This window comes from Microcaecilia unicolor, chromosome 2, assembly GCF_901765095.1.
Source record: "Microcaecilia unicolor chromosome 2, aMicUni1.1, whole genome shotgun sequence".
Lineage (NCBI taxonomy): Eukaryota > Metazoa > Chordata > Amphibia > Gymnophiona > Siphonopidae > Microcaecilia > Microcaecilia unicolor.
Window position 1 is genome coordinate 225,052,374 of NC_044032.1, and position 16,746 is coordinate 225,069,119.

The 16,746-nt window shown below is 45.7% G+C and overlaps 1 protein-coding gene across 1 annotated transcript in view; it reads right to left on the reverse strand.

Moving 5' to 3' along the window:
- The window catches only part of LOC115461921 (atrial natriuretic peptide receptor 1-like), a 145,895-nt gene that overhangs the window by 68,083 nt on the left and 61,066 nt on the right, over positions 1-16,746 (reverse strand). The window contains exons 12-14 of the mRNA XM_030191971.1: positions 10,801-10,922; positions 7,395-7,539; positions 5,986-6,034 (exon numbers count right to left, since the gene is read on the reverse strand). Of these exons, the coding sequence (XP_030047831.1) occupies positions 5,986-6,034; positions 7,395-7,539; positions 10,801-10,922 (316 nt within the window). The remainder of the gene's footprint in view (positions 1-5,985; positions 6,035-7,394; positions 7,540-10,800; positions 10,923-16,746) is intronic.

Here is a 16,746-nt window from a genome sequence, read left to right on the forward strand (position 1 = left end):
ATGAAAATAATAACCTATCATCAGTCATTATGCCCAAGTATTTAAATGAGCCCACCACTGGCAGAGATTGCCAAAACTTCATTAAGGAGCTAGGTATTTCCTGACCACCATGAAACCAACAAAGCACCATTTTCTCCACACTTATAATCAACATATTTCCTGCCACCCACTTCTCAACCACCATTAACCCATCTTGCAAACCTGCAGATCAGGATTGGAGTGTCGCGCCCTCCAAACCAACCGAAGATCATCCACATACGTACATGGACTAACTCCATAAGATCTGAATCAACCTCACCAACAGGGCCACAATAATATTAAATAGAATAGGGGACAAAGTTGATAATTGGTAATTGGTTAGCGCGCAGTAATGTAGCTGCATTAATTGATTAGCGTAGAACACGTCTACTCTCTTCCCCCTAGACCAGCCCCAGTACTAAAAAATAAAATCAATTTTTTAACAACTGGGAAGCATGCACTAATACCAAAATTACTATGGAACACCTGAGAGCGCCCTGTAGTAAGGCATTTAAAGCTGCAGCAAACTCGCATTAGTGCTTACCGCAGCTTAATAAAAGGACCCCTTAGACAGGTGGCTTTAAAATAAATAAATACATAAATAGATTTTCAAAACCATTTCTGTCAGTAAATAGCATTTTGCCTTCGGAAGTGGGTCCTTTGAAAATTGCCCTCCCTGGATAAAAGTATCCACAATACACACTCTTTTACCCACATTTAGCAGAGGCATTTCTAGGGGCAGGGACTGCAACAATGCACATACTCTATTTTCAAAAGTACGCATGTTACTTTAGTAAAAAAAAAAGGTACCACAGAAAAAGGAAGTGGAACTGTGTGTGGGTACATTTGTCTTTTTAGATTGTAAGCTCTTCAAGCAGGGACTGTCCTTCCATATTAAATTGTACAGAGCTGCGTAACCCTAGTAGCGCTTTAGAAATGTTAAGTAGTAGTAGTAGTAGGGTACTTAGGCTTATACTTCCACTTTGAAAATTGGTTCAAAGACTATAGCTAAAGCATACCTGTGGATTTTGTAGGTATGCAGGCAGTATGAAAATCTTTTAGATTTCCAGAGATATAAGTACTTAAGGAAAGGGCACTGCTTTTTTTCACCTGGTGGTTTCCTTTTGCTTTTTTAAGGTTCAGGCTCAGCTGGAGCTGGCCTACTTCAGACTATAGGATTATGAACCTTAATCTGTATCTATGTTTCTCCCTCCCCCCCCCCCCCCCCCATGTAGCTCAGACATAGGAGCCTCAGACTTCAGCTAAGGATCTCAGAAGAAGCTGGTACATATACATCCTCCAACTGGCCACTAGATATCACCTCCGGCATGAAACAAGAGTTGTACTAGTCAAGGAAAACCTCGCAACTCATCCAAGCTTTTTTTTTTGGGGGGGGTGGGAGGGTTTCTGTACAACAGCGGAAGGTTACGTATGTTTTTGAATGCACAAGGATTTTTAGATTTACGCATCAGGAACAACTTATGACTACCGGTTGCATTTTCCCAAACTAACAGTGTGACACATTCTTTAGATGACTTGAATCCAGGAGCAGATTGCTCCTTGTGACTAACTAGTGATTTACTGGGGAGAGATTTCCAATTCAGACCCATTTCGTCTGCATTATAACCACAATCAGGGTCATAGTTCTTGATAAGGTCATTAAATTGACCAAGAAAGTCATTAGAAGCAAATTTGCGGAAAGGTTTTCACCATGGATTTCTATTTGCCTTATTCCGTGGCGGTGCTTAAAATTTCAAAGCCATCCAGTGCTGGCTTTGAAGTCTAAATCCTCCTGAAGCTGTTTATTGAAAAATATGGCCTTTTTGGCTAATAGCAGCCCAGAAATTGGGTGGTCCAAGGATTTTTTTTTGAAGGAACCAAAGATATAGAGCTTTATCTACCTTTTTAATAGGTGACCTCTTCATGGTTTTTCTAGAAGAACTCCCTCTATTTTAAAAACTGAGACATAGTTTACAATATCATCACTGTCATTTTATGTCAGATATTGTTGATGTTCCTACACCATATTCTTCTGCCAAATCTTTCCTCGACACTCCATTTCTTAATTTCTCCACATTATCAATTTTCTCTTTTAATAACAAAACATGCCTTTTTTGCTTTGTTTCCATTTTTTCTGCTGTGTACGAGTTAAGAAAGGGCAGGGCTTTTCTCTGCTGCACCCCCCAAGCTGAAAGAGCAAGGCTGTTTTCTCTGCTATGTCCCAGGAGGCTGAAAGAGCAAGACTGTTTCCTCTGCCTTGTCCCTGCAAGTTGAAAGAGCAAGGCTGTTTTGTCTGACGCGTCCAGGCTGAAAGGGCTTTTTTTTCTGCTATGTACAAGTCATGAAAGGGCCGGAAAAGGAAAGGGAAGAGCTTTTCTCTGCTGCATCCCTGCTCCTGTTCACATCATTTCCTGAAGCAGACTGCACGGATTGGCTGGGAAGGTATATTACTATTGGGCAGATAATTGGTCTGGATAATTGGACATCCAGATGATCGGCGTTCGGTTAATTGGCATTCTACTGTATTTGGGTTTCTGCGAGGTACTTTTCACCTGGATTGGCTACTGTTGGAAGCAGGATACTGGGCTCGATGGACCATTGGTCTGACCCAATATGGCTATTCTTATGTTCTTAAATACTACTACTACTTAACATTTCTAGAGCGCTACTAGGGTTACACAGCGCTGTACAGTTTAACAGTCCCTGCTCAAAGGAGCTTACAATTTAACGGGCGAAATGTCAAGTTGGTGCAGTCTAGATTTATATTTATCTAGAATCATGTAAAAAAAAAAAAAACCTTTGGTCACAGGGCCTGTCAAGGGTTCAAATGCCTGGCAGCCTCAATATATTGTAAATTCTTGTGATCAGTTAGGATTCTGACAAGAAAGGTGACTCACTGCAACCAGTTCCTCCACTATCCCAAGGCCTACTTGATGCTGAGAAGTTCCCAGTTCACTCAATGTTGTTTCAAAGGCTAGTGAATTAATGAGTGGCACTAAATTCGGATTTCAAATTCAACTGACTATTTTTTGACCCATGTAGTTAGAAGATATTAAACCTTCAACAGAGGAGATAAATATACAAATGTAATGGTTCTTTATGCTTTCTCTTTAATTATTATAGAAAAAAAAAAGAAAAAGAAAACACACACACAAAAAAGATATTATTGGTGGCACAAGAGAGTGTTCTGCTACTGATAGTCAGGTCTAAGGCATTTTAATTTTCTTTATGGGTCTCTCTCCAGTCTTTGCATATATCCACTAGCTGGATTCTAAAGCTGCTGTATATAATAAGAATATGAAAGTTGTCCTTTAACTTCCAGTTTATAGCTGTATGGTGGCAATGATCACCTATAAAGAAAACTAATACTAGATATTATCATTTACTGTGTGGGAAGTATGAGTTAGCACAATGACCTGCTGGGCCAGGCACAAGATATTTCCTTTCCAACGTACTGTGCGAGCAATCAATATGGGACACTATCTAGCAAACCCAATGCATTAGAGCCATTAGCTCTCTTGGTCACAGACATGTCTCCTGCTGGTCTATCCAGCTTGGACCATATTTATTGATTCTGTGATTGAAATCAAGTTCGCTTTTTATTTCACTGAGATTTTAATGGACTTGATTACAGTTGTTTATGGTGCTCCCCTATGACTGGTGCCATGGCGTTAAGAAGCAGTAAATACTTCCTAGCTGCACAGTGCAGCTTTTAGGATTTTTGTGCTGTGTATGATGCCTAGCAGTAATACCATAATCACTTGGCATCAAAATGTAATTAACACCAGCATAAAGGTATATTAAATACCACTGAGCTGTGCCATAAAGGTTAAGCAGCATGAAACTTCAAATCTTGAATCATTCTGGATTAGAACAATGGCACATCCAGCTGAGCATGCTGTATACAGCCAGGGCTAATCTGGGTCATTTGGAAGTGCCTGGCAGATCCTAATGGAGAATTCCTTTCCCTGTGTCTCACTTTCTAAAGTATAAATAACATCCTCCCCCTCAGTCCCAGGACAGACCTTTATCAGAGTTCACATCTGCTGCTGTTACTTAACTTTCAAATTCTGAGGAGTTAAAGGAGAGGGGGGAAAGTAATAGAGATCATATCAGAAATCAACGCCACGTTTTGCAAGTACTTTGCAACTCTGCCCATCTCCATCTAAACTCTGTCCCGGAACACACCTATTTGAGGGTCATGTAAAAATGTGTGCTGTTTTGACATTGTGTGTATTTTTATACATATATCCCCTGGGGAATTTTTCTGAAAGCTCCTTTATGCATAACAGAGGGTTTTAAGCATGGAAAAAAGTTTATGAAATCATTCCCTAATGAAAATAGATGGTTACAGTTAGTCAATCAGCAGAGTGAAAATTTCACCTTGACAAATCAAGCAGCCCAACTCCTTAGTTAGGCAGCAAGGGGGCTGATGCACAGAAGTCCCCAGTAACATCTGCTCGCTAGTTCCAGCTCGGTAAAAATTACTGAGGTGGAAATAGCGAGCGATGCTCAGAAGAAATCTCATAGAAATGAGCTGCACGGACTTTTACTGTGCAGCTCATTGGGAAGGCTGCCAGGGCATGTGCAGAGCATCCACTCGTAAAGCTGTGCATGCCCAGAACAGCCCTCTCCGTGGCATTTCATGGCTTTCATACACTCATACAAGCTGCATGTATGAAAGCCATGTGCAGCTTTTCTTTTTCCAACTTGAAAGCCACTACAGCTGGGGGGGGGGGGGGGGGGGGGGGGCAGGGAGGAAGAAAAAAGGCAAAAAAAAGGATCAATGAGGAGAAGCGGCTAATGCCGTCATTCAGCAAAGAAGAAAAGCAGATCCCTCGCACTTTAGAGCTCAGCTGTGCGCAAGAGAAGGCAAAGATGAGAGATCAGGGGGAAAGAATGCAGCACAAGTGGAGACAGCCCTCACCAATCCCCTGGGCTCCTCTCCAGCTGCACTATCCAACAACATCCTTCCAACACGTGGGAAATGTTTTTTTGTTACATTTGTATCCTGTGCTTTCCCACTCATGGCAGGCTCAATGTGGCTTACATGGGGCAATGGAGGGTTAAGTGACTTGCCCAGAATCACAAGGAGCTGCCTGTGCCTGAAGTGGGAGTTGAACTCAGTTCCTCAGGACCAAAGTCCACCACCCTAACCACTAGGCCACTCTTCTGCAGGGCCGTGCCAACGCCCCGCCGCACCATGCTTACCTCGCCCTCTTCTCCCCAGATCCTTTTCCTTTTTTTTTTTTGTTTAAATTTACCTCTGTCCGGCGGCAGCATAGCGTTAGTGAGAAGGAGGCGGTGCTCCCCCGCCCCGACGTGTCAGTCTTCCCTTCGCTCAGTTCCACCTTCTTCTGACATCAGAAATGACATCAGAAGAAGGCGGGACACTGAGCGAAGGGAAGACTGACACGCGGGGCGGGGGGGGCGCCGCCTCCTTCTCACTAACACTACGCTGCCGCCGGACAGAGGTAAATTTAAACAAAAAAAAAGGAAAAGGATCTGGGGAGAAGAGGGCGGGTAGTGTAGCGATCGTTTTCGGGGGGCGGGGACAACTGCAGGGGGGCGCCGGAGACCCTAGGCACGGCCCTGCTCCTCTGTTGTGCTGCTCCCACACCCTCTCATAAAAGTATTGTCATAAAAGGCAGGGGCTGCAGTCTGTGCATCACTTGGAAATGGCCGTGCATCAGCTCATTTTAATAACTTTGCATACCATTCCCGTTGTCTGCTGCCACAAACAGAAAACAGCCCTTTGTGCAAATCCTGATGAATAACATGCTCACTAAACCGCCTGGAACCAGTCAAGAAAGCACGTTGCTGGCCCAGGAAGTTTGAAGCATCTCCCCCTAGATCTGTCTGAATATCGTCCCCTCTACTTTTTTTTTTCTATTGGTTATTTCTGTAGGTCTAATGGCACAGTGGAAATGTCACAAAGAGCTCAAACCCATTAAAAGAAATTCTTACCGGGACAGCATCAGTTCTCGTTGCAATTTCTAACAAGATGATGGCGTAACTGCAAGAGAACACACAGAATATTACACTTCACAAACACAGGCTATGAATAGACTAAATTAAACAATCAGAGAGGAATTTTCAAAACTGCCCACAGGTCCTTTTCCCCATGGACTTTGCACCAATTCAAAGGGAAAATATGCACATACTGTACTTTCCGTTTGAAAACTGCCAAAATATACATGCAGAGATTTGCATATGCTTTCTTTGTATGTGGTTTTTCCAGTGTGTTTTTTCTAGCAAAAAAGGTGCCAGTACTCAAATGCCTGGCCACACTTCAGGGGTGGCATATTCACTGAGGAACCCACCCCACCATAGCCAGGCCCCCTACAACCAGTCCCAGAATCTATGACAAGGCAGAATTGGTGTGTAGAGCCTAAGCTCTTTCATTAAAGCTTGGGGACCATGGGTCAATTTTAGCAGACAATGGAAAAGGTGCCAGTACTCAGTACCCCCAAGTACCCCCTCAAAAAATGCCCTTGGTTTTTCCAGCCAAAACACAGGTGGTTTGGAAAATGCAAAACTACATGTTGTTGCCTCCCCACTAGTCTAACATTACCCCTGGATTGACTACTACTACTACTATTTAACATTTCTAAAGCGCTACTAGGGTTACGCAGCACTGTACAATTTAACATAGAAGGACAGTCCCTGCTCAGAGAGCTTACAATCTAAAGGACAAATGTTCAGTCAGTCAAGTAGGGGTCGTCAAATTGGGGCAGTCTAGATTTCCTGAAAGATATTGACACCATAAAAATATAGGTTAAAGTAGGTGTGTTGTGGAACAATGCGCCTACTTTCACCCCAAGGGTGGAAAATGTTTATCCTTCCCTAATATTAAATACTTGAGCTGGCGGGGATCCGGCAGAAGGGCCGGTCTCAGCATCAGCTCAAGGCAAGTGCTGCTGGCTGACATTTGGAAGAGCGCTGGCTGCCCAAGGAGAGAAAATCTTCAGCTGGCAAGAGTGCCACAATTTTAAGTGGGCCTGAGTCCAAAGTGGGTGGGCCCCGGCCCACCCAGGCCCACCTGTGGCTACACCACTGGAGGGGAGGAGGTGAAAAGGATAAGCTTGGAATGCTTGGGTTGTGTTTGGCAGTAAGGGGGACAGAAGGTAACCAAGCAAATTACTGCTGCCTCATAGTTCCTGTGTAGAATTCTGCCCTGGAGGATAAATCTGCGGCCTCCAGAGCTGATCAAGGTACTCAAGATGAGGGTCTTCCTTGTGATTTACAAATTTACCCCCTTTCCATGCTGGTGCTAGCACTCGTCATGTATCTGAGCATTCTTTTATTTCTCCTGAAACATCATGCCAAAACTGTATTTCAAATTTAGGCATAGAAAATTAGAACATGCAAGACACCTGCACATATCTGCTGCTGCTGAAGAGGGTTCTGGACTGGGCCCTTGAGGCCCTTCAGCTGGTAAGTACATCTCCAGTAAACACTGCTGATATGTATTTGAAAGCTCAGAGGAATCTTCTTTTCTGTATGACTCCAATCCATAATCTGCCATACAAAAGAGTGTGTAAAGAAATTTAAAAAAATATATAGGATCATTATTTTAGAAACATACAGGCAGCCTGCTATGCCATGGAACAATCTAGTATACGGATAATAGAAATGTTTCCAAAAGAGGAAATGAACTATGTTATCAGGCCTTGATTTGTAAACAAAAAGGAAATGGAACTGGAGGAGTGGAATGGGCTGGGCAAGGGGCAGGAGCAACAGGAGAATAGGAACTTCTGGAGTAAAACACTCATGGTGTTCTGGAGTCTGAAAAGAAGTGGTGCACTGCCTTCTAGGCCATTCCTCCCGAAATTAAGCCTTGTATGTTATTACCACCAAGGATAGTTGAAGTCAATCTGTTACCTAAAGCAAGGAAAAAGATGGTCCCCCCCTTACCCCTGAGGTTTTCCCTACTGCAGTCTCTCTCTCTCTCTCTGTCCCCCTCCCAAGGCACTTGGGACCATATGAGGGTATCTCCCCTCAGAGTTCTGGCCAGGCAGTGAGAGAACCTTTTCAAAGCTTGAGTCAGAGAGGATTCTCCTAAGAACACCAGTCGGGGTGATTGAGATAGAGAAGGAGAGACCAAGATCAGGCAAAGCTCCTTGTTTGATTTGGTCTATAGGAGCAGAGCGTGATATGCACTTATGTGAATTGGAGCACAAAAACAAAAGCACAAGGGGCCTTCAAAGAAAGGGGTGTCAATTCAAATTTTATTCAGCAGACCTGACATGGTCCATGTTGAGTCAGGGGTCTGAGGATGCTGAAGCAAACACCAATAGTAATTTAAGTATAGTAGGGTATCAAATATACCAATGCCACTCCTCGACCACTTTCAAATGTTTCTGTATCGGTGCCTGGTCGAGGAGTGGCATTGGTATATTTGATACCCTACTGTACTTTATCATCTGTGCCCTCTCTCTCCCCTCCCCTCCCCCAACTGGCTTCTTGCTGTACTGGAGCATTCCCTTTCTTCTTCGGCTACCTAGGGGTGACTCTGTTTTCCTGCTTCTGCTGTACCTTCAGTAACTGTCTCTACTGTTGACCCCACCCAAAATAACCCACCTGAGGTGACTGTCTCACCTCACCTAATAGTGGAACTAGCCCTGATTACCACAACATTCACTCATTACTCCTGTGTAGATCTTCATTCTCTGCTGGAACTCAGATCAAGTTCCTCTCTTCCCACTATACACAGACCCAGTGAGCAGGGCCACCAAGATGGGGGGGGGGGGGGGGGCAGGGGGGGCAAGATTCCCCCAGGCCTGTCCTCTAAGGGGGTCCAGCTCTGGCAGCCCAGGTGAGATCCAGTGTTTTCCACACCCTTCCAACCCCTCTGTCCTCTACTTGCCTGGACTCATTGAATGGCTCTGCTGGGAGATAGACTGCTCTGCCAGCCACAAGTCCTTATTCCTGCTATGTCCCGCCTATGTTGAAATAGGAAGTTACTTCACAGGAGGCAGAAAACGGCAGGAAGAAGGACCCGTGGCCAGCAGAGCAGTCTCTCTTGATTGCTGATGTCTGCCAATGACTCCAGCCTGTCACGGCATGGGGTGAGTGAGACTTAGATCTCAGCTGAGTGTATGCTTCCTAACCAACCTGAAAGGTAGACCCCGACTGACAGCAGGTGAGTCATCCTTGGTGGAGACAAGGCCAGAGAGCAGCTCTTAAAAGAGCCCTTTGGGCGGCATGACAGAATCAAAGCTGGAGGGTGGATCTTAGGATAGCCCTTTGGGGCGGCTCGATGGAGTCAAGGCCAGAGAGTGCTGGAACCTGGAGAACTGAAAACCTGAAGACCATGAAACCTAAAGACCTGGAGCAGCAAACAGCAAAACACACAAAGCAGGAATCAGGAGACCTGGAATGGCAGATGATCAGAAGACCTAACTGGAACAGGGCTGAAGATGCAGTCTGGAACAAGGCTGAAGATGCTGTCAGAGCATGAAAAATAGGCGCCGGTGCCATCGGAAGTCCATTTGGGGGTGGGGTCGCTCCCCTGGTGACCCACCTAACTACACCTCTGGTAGGATATCTTAGCCACAGCAGTTATACCCTTGCTTTTGTGATGCAAGGGTTACTTCACCACAAACATGGAAGAAGTTATCTACATTGTTCTAACAAACACATGGCGTCTCTTTGGCTAAACAGAAATGTGTCCCCTTGTAAAATTAAACACTGACAAGGAAGAGAGCATAATATTATATGATCCCTGATGTTAATGTAAGGCAATTTGTTCAGTAGAGTGATGTGAGCTGAGTTAAACTGCATCATCCATGACTTCTAAGAATAATAAAATGCAATTCATATTGAATATGATGTAATATCACATTCAGATTGCATCATTCATTGTTTTGCTTAAAAATCAATTACTGTCCAAATCCAGTCATAGATATAGTTGAAGATGCATTTTAGTCATTTCCAGTTTAAACTGGGATCCCTTCCCTTTATAATTCACTCATCCTCTGCCATTCACAAGTCAAGGGATGTATATTTTGACCTAGTAGCCTATCTTGACATCTGGAATCAATCTACAGTTTTAGGCATCATTTTTGTTCTCAATGACCCATAATTAGTAAACTTTAACTACATTTATGTCAGAAGCATTTTTGGCTGTAGCTCAGTATTATCTTCCATGTCTCTTTATACAATAGCCTCAAAATGGACACCTACTTGGCCTTCCCACCTAGGTGGCCTGGTCTAAAATTAACCTCCACATGTGCAGTAGTGCAAAGCACTCCTATTGTGATATTGTGACAATTTGTAGGTCTGTATGGTTGCACCATGAATGCGGGTGAAAGCAAAAAAAAAAAAAAAGCACAAAAAAATTCTGCTGCAAAAGGATATGAATTACAAATTTATGTAGAATACATTTCTGCTTGAGTTAAATTATATTCCATTTCTGCACATATGTTGAGGAATTAAAAAAAGCAATGTACACCACTGCTTGAATTTTCTGTTATATTTTCATTTTACTTGGGGTGTACTCATATCACCTCGTTTGTCTCAGGCAGTTTACATATCTTTGCCACATCATGACAGCTGCAAACAAATGCCAATCCAGACATTGTCCCTGATGCAAATATGCTCTAGTAAGCCTTCAGTGCAATTTCTGGTGTCTACTGATTGGCTTACTTTCTATAGGGAGGAATATAATTATTTTTCGACAGATATATTTGGCAGACAAAAAAAGAAGACAAGAGTCATTAGTAAGACAAGGTCTGCAAATTCTGGCTTCTAGTAAATCTTGATTACTTCTTTCCTTACCTGTAATTTTACAAACCCAGCGGTCATCTATCACACAATTGGTGGATTTTAACCTTGTATGGTACATCTTATGTTGGTGCAGATAGGCCATTCCTTGAGCAATGTCTGTGGCAAAGGAAAACCTGGAAAAGACCCCAAGTGCTCCATGAGATGATGTTTTGAATTATTTACTTCTTGACAAATACCTCTCAGCCACTATCTCTACATTTCCTAACATTCCTATGCACTGGATGAAGATATCACTCTGAGGCACGATTCCAAGTTTTTCTGGTGAAAAATGTTAACCTGCTTACAGAAGGCAAGAAGAACTGAGATTATATCCAGAACACAAAACAGCAGAGATGCTGGTGGCACCTTGTAGGCTGACTGATTTATTGAGACAACTCCAGAGTTCGCGCCTTCTGTCTCGCTGCAACCCTACGCCTGGAATAAACTTCCTGAGCCCCTACGTCTTGCCCCATCCTTGGCCACCTTTAAATCTAGACTGAAAGCCCACCTCTTTAACATTGCTTTTGATTCGTAACCACTCGCCTCCACCTACCCTCCTCTCCTCCTTCCTGTACACATTAATTGATTTGATTTGCTTACTTTATTTTTTGTCTATTAGATTGTAAGCTCTTTGAGCAGGGACTGTCTTTCTTCTATGTTTGTGCAGCGCTGCGTATGCCTTGTAGCGCTATAGAAATGCTAAATAGTAGTAGTAGTAGTAGATGACAAGAATCAGTGGTGTGCTGGTAAATTTTTAACAACAGGCTCTCTCCCCGGTCCACCTCGGCGCCCCCCCCCCCCCCCCGTCCACCTCGGCGCCCCCCGTCCACCCCTGCGCCCCCCGTCCACCGCTGCGCCCCCCCCAAAAAAAAACAATTGCAGAGCTGGCTATACCCAGGGGGGGGGGGGGGGGGGCAGCGGCCAACACATTACTCTCTCCAGGAAAAAAAATTAAATGATCCCAGGTTCCAATCTAATTCATGTTTAATATGGGATAAAATGCCATAAATAAGTAAATAAACATAAACTTTTAACGTTCAGCACCTGATTCTCAAAGTGGACATATTCCAAACACTATAATGAAAATAAATTTATTTTTTTTTCTACCTTGTTGTCTGGTGACTTTGTTTCTCTGATCATGCTGGTCCAGTATCTGATTCTGCTGCTCTCTATCTGTTCCCTTGACTCCGTTTCCAGGGCTTCCTTTCCATTTATTTCTTTTCTTTCCTCCTTTCTTCTTCATTTCTGGTCCTCCGCATACTTGACTGTACAGTGGATCCAGCTTCTGCCTATTTTCTCCATCCATGTGCAGTTTCTCTCCTCACTTCTTTTTCCCTCATCTAATCTCCTTCCTCTATCTTCCCTCCATGTCCAGCATTTCTTCTCTCTCCCTTCCCTCCCCTCCATCCATGTTCAGAATTTCTCTTGCTCTCCCTGCCATCCATGTCTGAAACTCTCCTCTCTCCCCTGCCCCTCTCTATCCATCCATACCCAGCAATTCTCTTCTCTCCCCTGCCCCCTCTGCCCAGCAATTCTCTCCTCTGCCCATTCATGCCCAGCAATTCTCTCCCCTGCTTCCCTCTGCCCATCCATGGCCAGCAAATCTCTCCCCTGCCTCCTTCTGCCCATCCATGGCCAGCAATTCTCTCCCCTGCCTCCCTCTGCCCATCCATGGCCAGCAGTTCTCTCCCCTGCCCCCCTCTGCCCATCCATGCCCAGCAATTCTCTCCCCTGCCCATCCGTGCCCAGCAATTCTCTCCCCTGCCTCCCTCTGCCCATCCATGCCCAGCAATTCTCTCCCCTGCCTCCCTCTGCCCATCCATGGCCAGCTGTTCTCTCCCCTGCCCCCCTCTGCCCATCCATGGCCAGCAAATCTCTCCCCTGCCCCCCTCTGCCCATCCATGGCCAGCAAATCTCTCCCCTGCCTCCCTCTGCCCATCCATGGCTGGCAATTCTTTCCCCTGCCCCCCTCTGCCCATCCATGCCCAGCAAATCTCTCCCCTGCCCCCCTCTGCCCATCCATGGCCAGCAAATCTCTCCCCTGCCTCCCTCTGCCCATCCATGGCCAGCAATTCTTTCCCCTGCCCCCCTCTGCCCATCCATGCCCAGCAAGTCTCTTCCCTGCCCCCTCTGCCCATCCATGCCCAGCAATTCTCTCCCCTGCCTCCCTCTGCCCATCCATGGCCAGCTGTTCTCTCCCCTGCCCCCCTCTGCCCATCCATGGCCAGCAAATCTCTCCCCTGCCCCCCTCTGCCCATCCATGGCCAGCAAATCTCTCCCCTGCCTCCCTCTGCCCATCCATGGCCAGCAATTCTTTCCCCTGCCCCCCTCTGCCCATCCATGGCCAGCAAATCTCTCCCCTGCCTCCCTCTGCCCATCCATGGCCAGCAAATCTCTCCCCTGCCTCCCTCTGCCCATCCATGGCCAGCAATTCTTTCCCCTGCCCCCCTCTGCCCATCCATGGCCAGCAAATCTCTCCCCTGCCTCCCTCTGCCCATCCATGGCCAGCAATTCTTTCCCCTGCCCCCCTCTGCCCATCCATGGCCAGCAAATCTCTCCCCTGCCTCCCTCTGCCCATCCATGGCCAGCAAATCTCTCCCCTGCCCCCCTCTGCCCATCCATGGCCAGCAAATCTCTCCCCTGCCCCCCTCTGCCCATCCATGGCCAGCAAATCTCTCCCCTGCCTCCCTCTGCCCATCCATGGCCAGCAATTCTTTCCCCTGCCCCCCTCTGCCCATCCATGGCCAGCAAATCTCTCCCCTGCCTCCCTCTGCCCATCCATGCCCAGCAATTCTTTCCCCTGCCCCCCTCTGCCCATCCATGGCCAGCAAATCTCTCCCCTGCCTCCCTCTGCCCATCCATGGCCAGCAATTCTTTCCCCTGCCCCCCTCTGCCCATCCATGCCCAGCAAGTCTCTTCCCTGCCCCCCTCTGCCCATCCATGCCCAGCAAGTCTCTTCCCTGCCCCCCTCTACCCATCCAGCGATTATCCTCCCTCCCCTGCCGCTCCTTCGCTCCCACCCTCCCCTCCGTCTTTTTTGAATTACCTCCGTCGAAGCGCCGCCATTTAAAGCCCTGCTGCGTGCTGGCTGGCCGTCTCCAGGCTTCCCCTGCTTGATTCGGATGATGTTCGTGCCTTAGTCCCGCCTTCGCGAAAAAGGAAATGACGTCAGAATGAAGGCGGGACTAAGGCACGAACATCAATCATCCGAATCAAGCAGGGGAAGCCTGGAGACGGCCAGCCAGCACGCAGCAGGGCTTTAAATGGCGGCGCTTCGACGGAGGTAATTCAAAAAAGACGGAGGGGGGCGAAGGACATGGTTGTACATGCTTCGGAGCGGCAGGGGAGGCAAGCATGGCCAGTGATGGCGCCCTCCTGCCATGCTTACCTCCCGCAATGGAGCCGGCTCGCCCCCAACAACAACCGGCTCGCAAGAGCTGTCAAAATTTAACAAGCGGCTCTTGCGAGCCGGTGCGAGCCGGCTCCAGCACACCACTGACAAGAATCCTCCTCATCAAATGTGAGGTTACAATCTATCTGAACAAACTAGAAGCATATATGTATGCCACCCTATTCTCATTATTAACTATAGCATAGACACTATGCTCTCTATACTGTTGTTATTTGGCAAGATGTTTCACAATGAAATACTGAGTTTCCTATCCTTTCACCCACAATCCCCTGTCTCTTTTCCTTCTGCCCACATACCTCTTCCCTACCACTCTCTCACCCCCAATACCTGCTCCTCCTCTGCTCTTGTTATTCCTCTTCTCTTCATATCCTGACCCCACCTCACATACTTCTGCATTCCCCATCCCTTTCTTCTTCCCTTCTTGTGCCCTGAACTTCTCTCACTCTGCCCACTACCCCTTCTTCTTCATCTCCTTTCACTCGACACTCTCCTCTTTCTTTCCATCCTACCCCTACCCCATCTCTTTTCCCCTCTTGTCATCTCCTACCACCAGCCCCTCTCCTCTGTATGTTCTTTTACCCCATTCCTTCTCTCTTATCATTCCAAAACCTAACCCCGCCTTACACTCACCTTTTGTGCCTCACTGCCCCCACACCTTCCCTCGTTCCCCCCTCTTGCTCCCACTTGGTCAGGCTAACAAGTAATAAAAGAAAAGCTACAGAGAATTGCTAACAAAAGAGCAAATCTACCCAACAGTGGCCAATCCAGGTCACAAATACCTGGCAAGATCCCAAAAAAGTACAAAACATTCTATACTGCTTATCCCAGAAATAGTGGATTTTCCCCAAGTCCATTTAATAATAGTCTATGGACTTTTCCTTCAGGAAGCGTCCAAACCTTTTTAAAACTCCGCTAAGCTAACTGCCTTTACCACATTCTCTGGCAACGAATTCCAGAGTTTAATTACACGTTGAGTGAAGAAACATTTTCTCCAATTCGTTTTAAATTTACTACATTGTAACTTCATCGCATGCCCTGTAGTCCTAGTATTTTTGGAAAGCGTAAACAGAGGCTTCACATCTACCCATTCAACTCCACTCATTATTTTATAGACCTCTATCATATCTCCCCTCAGCCGCCTTTTCTCCAAGCTGAAGAGCCCTAGCCGCTTTAGCCTTTCCTCATAGGGAAGTCGTCCCAACCCCTTTATCATTTTTGTCACCCTTCTCTGTACCTTTTCTAATTCCACTATATCTTTTTTGAGATGCGGCGACCAGAATTGAACACAATATTTGAGGTGCAGTTGCACCATGGAGCGATACAAAGGCATTATAATGTCCTCATTTTTGTTTTCCATTCCTTTCCTAATAATACCTAACATTTTATTTGCTTTCTTAGCCGCAGTAGCACACTGAGCAGAAGATTTCAACGTATCATCAACGACGACACCTAGATCCCTTTCTTGGTCTGTGACGCCTAACGTGGAACCTTGCATGACGTAGCTATAATTCGGGTTCCTCTTTCCCACATGCATCACTTTGCACTTGCTCACATTAAACGTCACCTGCCATTTAGACGCCCAGTCTCCCAGTCTCGTAAGGTCCTCTTGTAATTTTTCACAATCCTCCCGCAATTTAATGACTTTGAATAATTTTGTGTCATCAGCAAATTTAATTACCTCGCTAGTTACTCCCATCGCTAGATCATTTATAAATATGTTAAAAAGCAGCGGTCCCAGCACAGACCCTTGGAGAACCCCACTAACTACTCTTCTCCATTGAGAATACTGACCATTTAACCCTACTCTCTGTTTTCTATCTTTTAACCAGTTTTTAATCCACAATAGAACACTACCTCCTATCCCATGACTCTCCAATTTCCTTTGGAGTCTTTCATGAGGTACTTTGCCAAACACCTTCTGAAAATCCAGATACACAATCTCAGCCGGCTCACCTTTATCCACATGTTTGTTCACCCCTTCAAAGAAATGTAGTAGATTGGTGAGGCAAGATTTCCCTTCACTAAATCCATGTTGGCTTTGTCTCATTAATCCATGCTTTTGAATATACTCTGTAATTTTGTTCTTTATACTAGTCTCTATCATTTTGCCCGGCACCGACGTCAGACTCACCGGTCTATAATTTCCCGGATCTCTTCTGGAACCTTTTTAAAAAATCGGTGTTACATTGGCCACCCTCCAATCTTCCAGTACAATGCTCAATTTTAAGGATAAATTACATATTATTAACAATAGCTCCGCAAGTTCATTTTTCAGTTCTATCAGTACTCTGGGATGAATACCAGAGTACTGATAGTACCAGTAAGGCATGGAGGAATAGCCTAGTGGCTAGAGCACTAGGTTAACAACCAGCAGAGTCCAGCTCAAATCCCACTGCTGCTCCTTGTGACTTTGAGCAAGTCACTTAACCCTTCATTGCCTCAGGTACAATAGATTATATGCTCTCTGGGAACAGGGAAATGCCTAGTGTACCTGAATGAAACTCACTTTGAGTTACTACTGAAAAAGATGTGAGATAAATCCAAAT